The sequence below is a fragment of the Crassostrea angulata genome, chromosome 6 (genome assembly GCF_025612915.1).
Source record: "Crassostrea angulata isolate pt1a10 chromosome 6, ASM2561291v2, whole genome shotgun sequence".
NCBI lineage: Eukaryota > Metazoa > Mollusca > Bivalvia > Ostreida > Ostreidae > Magallana > Magallana angulata.
The window spans coordinates 21,286,442-21,292,982 of NC_069116.1; the positions used below are offsets into that span (position 1 = coordinate 21,286,442).

A 6,541-nucleotide genomic window follows, 5' to 3' on the forward strand; every position below is an offset into this window, starting at 1 on the left:
TAAGTAAGTAAATACATTTTGGATACTTTTTACCTTGGCCTGTGTTCATTACTTAAATCTTAAGAATAGGATTGAAATTTGGCTCGGCACAAATTTTGACCTTTTATTTGATTTTTGATTTTAATTTCAAACATACTTATGGTTGACTGAAGTTTTGTAAGATGTGATGCAGTGTGAATGAACGTACAACAGACGTTATACACGTACTTATTATTTGCACTGTCCTAGCCCCAACTAAAAAGTTGAATATATGTTATGATAAATTAAAAAATCAGAGGGTTTAGTTTTACAGTCTTTAAAAGATTAATTTTAAAAGTTCCTCCCCAAAAAAACTAAATCAAATTATCAGACAAGCTATAAATTTAATCTATATAGGGGTCCAGTGGCAGTAAAGGTTGATGATATAGGTCTACGAATAAAGTAAACTGTTAAGTAATATAAAGGTGATTATTGAGAAGATTATATAGGTATTCAAATATTCGGGTTTATGAAAAATTTAAGGTTAAAGTAAAGACAGTCTAAAATTAAGGAAACACGATAAACATCTTTGCCATTCAGAAAATATGCTGATCAAACTGATTTTAGAAGCCCCTCCCCCTTCTCAAAAAAGTATAAACACATTTGAAAACTATCAAATAATTTCCTTATCACGTGTTTTCAAGGAAATTTTTTCAATTGACATTTTATACAGTTATGATAAGTTTGATCGGCCGTTTTTGCTATGTTTAATGGCACACATTTTAATTAATCTTTTAATTGTCTCTTTCTGCGTTTATTGCAAAGAAGCGACAGAACCGGTTGATCCAAAATGCTTCGTACCTGGAAAGTAAGTTAATATTTTTAAACACTGTGTTTTATTGCTACGTTAGACTCTAGTGATATTTAAAGGTTTAGTTCTTCATAAAAAGCTTTTATTTTCTTCTATATAACAGACAAGAAAAACGATGTTGTTCAGACTATAGAACAATCGATGCAAAATGTTACGGTAAGTTGTCATAAAATCAAATTTGTAACACTTTTTTAGTTGATATAGTATGTATTTACTTGTGTAGTTGCGCTTCAAAATAACATGAAAATCAAAATTTCTTATTTTTTTTCATTCCTTCTTCAAATTAGTTTCAGATTTTAAATAAACTAGACATTTACCCGATATAGAGAGACCACAAACATTGTACCAAATAATCATGCAAAGGCAAAGGTGGGCTTTTTCACCAACTCAAGATGTAGTTCCGTAAAAAGCAATGTCGTTCAAATCAAATGATAAACCGTTGATAAACCGTTGTATTCAAAGTATAGAATTACCATTAGTTTAGTGCGTCTTATTTGGTATATGAATATTTACCTTAACAAGATAATTTTGTGAAGCACCTCCCCCTTGGACATGCATTATAGGGTGCACAATCCTTTGTTATGGGCAGTATACATTATGTGCAGTATAAATAGAACCCCCGGGGACCATAATTTAAACAAATTTGATGCAATATTCTATAGTATGACATTTTTGAATTTTTTGCAATATCAGTATACATGTTGTCGTTAGACGGCTCCAAAAACACCAGCATAGCCATGTTTTAATAATCAGGAACATTGTTACACCTAAATTTACTGTTATTCAAGTATCCAAGTAGCCTTTCCTAGTCGTAAAAAATGTCATCAATTCTCTAAACAGCACACAGGTATTCAAGATAATTTATGGTACGTTTTCTTCTATTACAGTTAAAATCTGAAGATTTCCCTTTTTGTTTATATTGCAAAGACCTTGAAAAATTGATCCATTGCACAATACTGAAGTTTAAGATAATACCATTTCAAAAATTCAATACATAGCATTACAAGACTGAAATGCTTTACTTGGGTGATAATTGTTGGTATCATCAACGTTTTCATGAGATACTTTAAGGTGTATTTTACTAAACAGTTCATGCTGTTACATGTATTAGAAATATCATTCTAATGTGCGAATAAGATGTTTTAATATCTACATGTATTATATGTATATAACATAATTCACAAAACAATATCTTACAAAATGTTGTCATATATTGGTTGTGTTATGTATTTAATAGAATATTCATCTTTAGCATGCATAGGTTCCTTTGGAATGGAATGTGTTAAACCATGCCCTTCTGGATACCATGGAATACAATGCTTGGAGAAATGTCTGTGTGATGAATGTCACAGAACAACTGGTGCATGCCCTAACCTAACTATAACAACAGGTCTTGTTCAATCATAGCATATATATTACATTGTTTATCTACTTTTTAAGAAAACAAAACAATTTTTTTTAAAGAATTTTTAAACATATTAAGTGTACAATATTTCAGATAATCTACAAAATAAAAACACTGGTCTCGCAGCTAATTTTGTTTTTAACTTGTTTGTAGAGATCGAAAGTCATACGAAAGAAAAGTGTTATAACCAAGTAATCATCATTATACTCTGTGGTTGCATTGTATCTTTACTAGTGCTGCTGGTGGCAGTTGTCGTAAAAAGGTAAACATATGCATCCAGTTTCTCTATTAGAATACATGTATAATTATATCCTTTTGTTAGGTAAAATCATTAATCATTTTTAAGGTCACCAACATTGTTTACAAATTAAAATTTTGAAGAAAGAATTATTTTAAACAAAGATTAGCTATCAATGACGAAGTGAAATGAAAAAAAATGAAACTTATTGGGTGTCTTGCTTCTAGGAAAACGACTTCACATGGCCCCTACCAGCATGGACTTGTAAACATAGATCCGACCTCTGCAGGTTATTCAACGGCTGAAAACCAAACTTATCTTGAATGCGACCCGACAAAAATGATTGAAATCAAATACCTTGACAATCAAATGGAAGAGCTACGGAATATTGAATCAAGATCTGAACATTACGTCTCTGTCACTTCAAAATTTAACCCTAAAGAGGACGATAAACATCCTTCTAGGTTAGATGTATGGAACACAATCAAAGAGGATGTAAAAAATAATAAAGAAAAAAAGAGTATCATGCGTATACTCTCAAAAAGATTTTCTTTGAGAAATACAAGCGACAAATGTAGTTACATGTCTGTTGTTGATAACCAGACGCCATCTTAAAATACCAAAATAATCTGATATCACATTCATATTAAATGTATATGTTTGTTTAAGATGTTTATATTGTATTTTGAAAAACGTTAATAAATTGCAATTGTTTATGCTTATTTGATGAATACGTTATAGTGCTAGCGTGTTCCGCATTCTAATAAAATATCGAGCATTTTCATTTTATGATTTTGTTCAAAAAATGTAGATACTTATATTAAACATCAATTACTCTAAACAAAATATTATGCCTGAGATTGTTGTCCTAGAGGTACCTATTATATTTATATTCTGAGTTAAACATATTCATGGTAACAGTTTTCGAATTAAATATTGAATTTAGGACGACAAAAATGCCCGATCTTTAAGAAGTATGATCAACTACGAATAACATGCAAGTACAGCAAGAATATTTTACCCAAACAATTTTCATAGTTGATTTGATTTGTTTATTTTTTTTTGAAGTTTTAATTTTTTGTGACATTTATTCAAAAGAGATCATGCCAGTACAAATGGACATTTACGATTACAATAATTGATATAACTCATTAAAAATACATATCGCAACAAAATATCATGATTTAACTCAATTATACGGCTGAAATAATCATTATTACTTTGGAATTTTTGTTGAATTCGGGTTCAACAAAAAGAATTAAAACTAAAAAAAATACAGATTTTATTTAAAATCATGCTTATTTTTTTTAGATAATCAAAATGATCACAGACTATAAGACTCCGCTTTAATTCAAAATATTGCTTCCTTTTTTAAGGAAAATTCGCATCCAAAGGATTTGTAATCACTTTAAAGAACTTCATCCTAGACAGAATTAACTACGGCCCATTTTTCTCTCCTAAAAAAAAATATCATACTTGCATAGAATTTTTCTCTACATTACAGTTCGCCTCTCCCCTCTTTCCATTTTAGCGCACCTGAATTGTCTGTAAAGTTTTTTACATTTTTATTTTCTTATCTAGAACCACTGGCCAAATTTAACCAAACTTGAAACAAAGCACTCTAATGTAAAGGGAAACGGCGAAATCTATTTCAAAGGGGATATATTTGCAGAATTGTAAAAAATGGGTGTCTTTAAAATATTTTACATGCAATAACAACTGATCCACCGATACTTTTAACTTCAATTTCACTGTTTATTATTTCCTTATTTTCAATTTTTTTAATGGTCCCATTACAGTGGGAGGGAGAGGCGCGGCAACTCCGTGTTAATTGAATTTTTTGCATGACAATTTAAGAAAATTCTTTGCTGCGCCAAAAAGCGAGGGGCAGCCCTCCTCCCCAACCCCTCCAGCCCCCCGATGCTACATGCCCGAATCTTTAAAAGTATACAATTTACAATTTCTGATTTTACTTTTCATGCATCCTCGCTTATCGATTCTAAATTTTAGGAACCAATAAAGATTGAACCAATACTGGGGCACCAACAGGGGTCCAATATTGAAGATAAACATAATTGGAAAAAAGATTTTAAAGATATTCTTGGCTTCTCCCAAAAATTGACTCCCACGTTATTCATTCCTTAAAGTTTAAACAAAACGTCATCTCGTAGTTGACTTTTTACGAAAAATATTTATGATAATGACGACAGTTTAAATTCTTTAAGTTTAATGGACACATTGTTTCTATAAATGATATGCAGTTTAAATGTTTTTTTAACTGAAAAAGAAATTTTTATTCATTCTTGGAATATCATAAAATAATAAGTGCGTATTAGTTTCTTTAAACTATATAACATTAGCGGCATATATTTGTTTCATTGATTTTTTTATATTTGAATGACATTAAATGAAAATTGCTTTAATTATCTCCAATCGCATCGTTAGGATTTATCTTGTATATATTTTCACGTTAATTATATGGTCATGGTTATTTTAGATATTATAACGATATTATGTCTATATTTAATCACTGCCACTGTACATACATATGATCAGGTGATAATGTAAATAGAAACTAAAAACTGAGGCAATTACAGACCGGGTTTGTTTGTTAAAAAAATAATGGAAATTTTATCTAGTACTTTTAAATGCGTTTGAATTAAATTGTACAGTTTCATAAAGTCCCCCCCCCCCCCACAGCAATTCTCTCTTTAATTAAATATAGATAAAACATCGCATATAAATTGTTTAGGTTTAAACAGGAGATTCTGGTTGACGCGAAAGAAATTCTATACTAGTGCGGTTTTCCGCTAAGGGGAAACTGTATAAAAAAAACATGCTGCCGCGTGCTTTCTCCCTGAAGAGTCAAATCCACCCCGGACCGGTTTTTCCGGTACTGTAGTGACCTCTAATGATAAAGTATCAACTTATGATATAAAATTGCATTAATATTCAGAATCTGTTCAAAATCTGTTCAAAAAATGGAACAATTTTATCATTAAAGTTGACATACCTGACCAATTATGATCAATTTTTTTAATTATGTCACTTATGGTCAAAATTTACATCCACTAAGTTAAACGATATCAAAATCCTAAAACCGTTGACTATTTATGACCTATATTTTTATTTCATTTCTTGGGCATAAAATGTTTTATGTACCTTTGGGTTTTTTTCTCTGTTGGCTAATCGCTTTCTCCTTTGCTTTTAAAAAAGTTCATCTGGATACACAACTGTTATTTTCAGTAATTATGAACCGAAACGTACAGTATGATAAGCAAGATATTAAATTAAAACTAGAAAACTGACCAGTCAGGAAGGGCCCCGCTATGACAATTAATATAGAGAAGTGAAAAAAACTTTGAATTCCATCCTCTTTATATTAACAATGATGAAAAATAAATGCCCGGCAGAAGATGTAAAAAACTGGAATATATAGGATCTCGTGATTTGTAGTTGGATATGATTTTCATCCAACAATTAAAGTGTTTTTTTCTTGAGCCTTAGTGAGGGGATAAAACACACAAGTTGGATAAAAATCATATTATACTACAAATCATGAGATTCTATTCATCCCATATTTTATACACCGCAATCAATGTTTACACTGTTTATAAAACTCTACATTATTTTTACTTCATTATGCCTAGGCAAATCCCATTGTAAAGTCACAACTCTGGAATATCAAAAAAATATCCAATGAGTCATATCCACGGGATAAAGTGGGTTAACATGGGATGAAATAAAATTTGTTAAAAAAACAAAGAATTGATACCAATGCAATGATACCTAGGCTTTGCCTCTATTCAATAAAACTATCATAAATCATTGTGTACGGTATTTTAACCCCAAAAAATATGAATATTATATTTCAAATCCATATTTCAAAGAAAGTACACAATACTACACATCATTCAAAATTGACCTTAACTTCAAAACAAAGTTCATTTGCAGACACAGGCAGTGCAGTAATTAATCTCAATGTGACAGATAAAGATAAAGCTAAGGATTTTCTTCCTGTGGAAGGTTAATTAATCCCAAAGGACAAATATTGCACAGCCTTCCATGT

At 30.5% G+C, this 6,541-nt stretch overlaps 1 protein-coding gene across 1 annotated transcript; it reads left to right on the top strand.

Annotated features, from left to right (window-relative positions):
* Positions 1-608: 608 nt before the first annotated feature.
* On the top strand, positions 609-3,266 carry LOC128186890 (uncharacterized). Its single transcript, XM_052856850.1, has 5 exons — positions 609-826; positions 933-985; positions 2,082-2,219; positions 2,388-2,496; positions 2,700-3,266. Exons 1-5 carry the CDS (start codon positions 729-731, stop codon positions 3,085-3,087), a joined length of 786 nt encoding a protein of 261 aa, XP_052712810.1. The 5' UTR covers positions 609-728; the 3' UTR covers positions 3,088-3,266.
* The last annotated feature ends 3,275 nt before the right edge of the window (positions 3,267-6,541 follow it).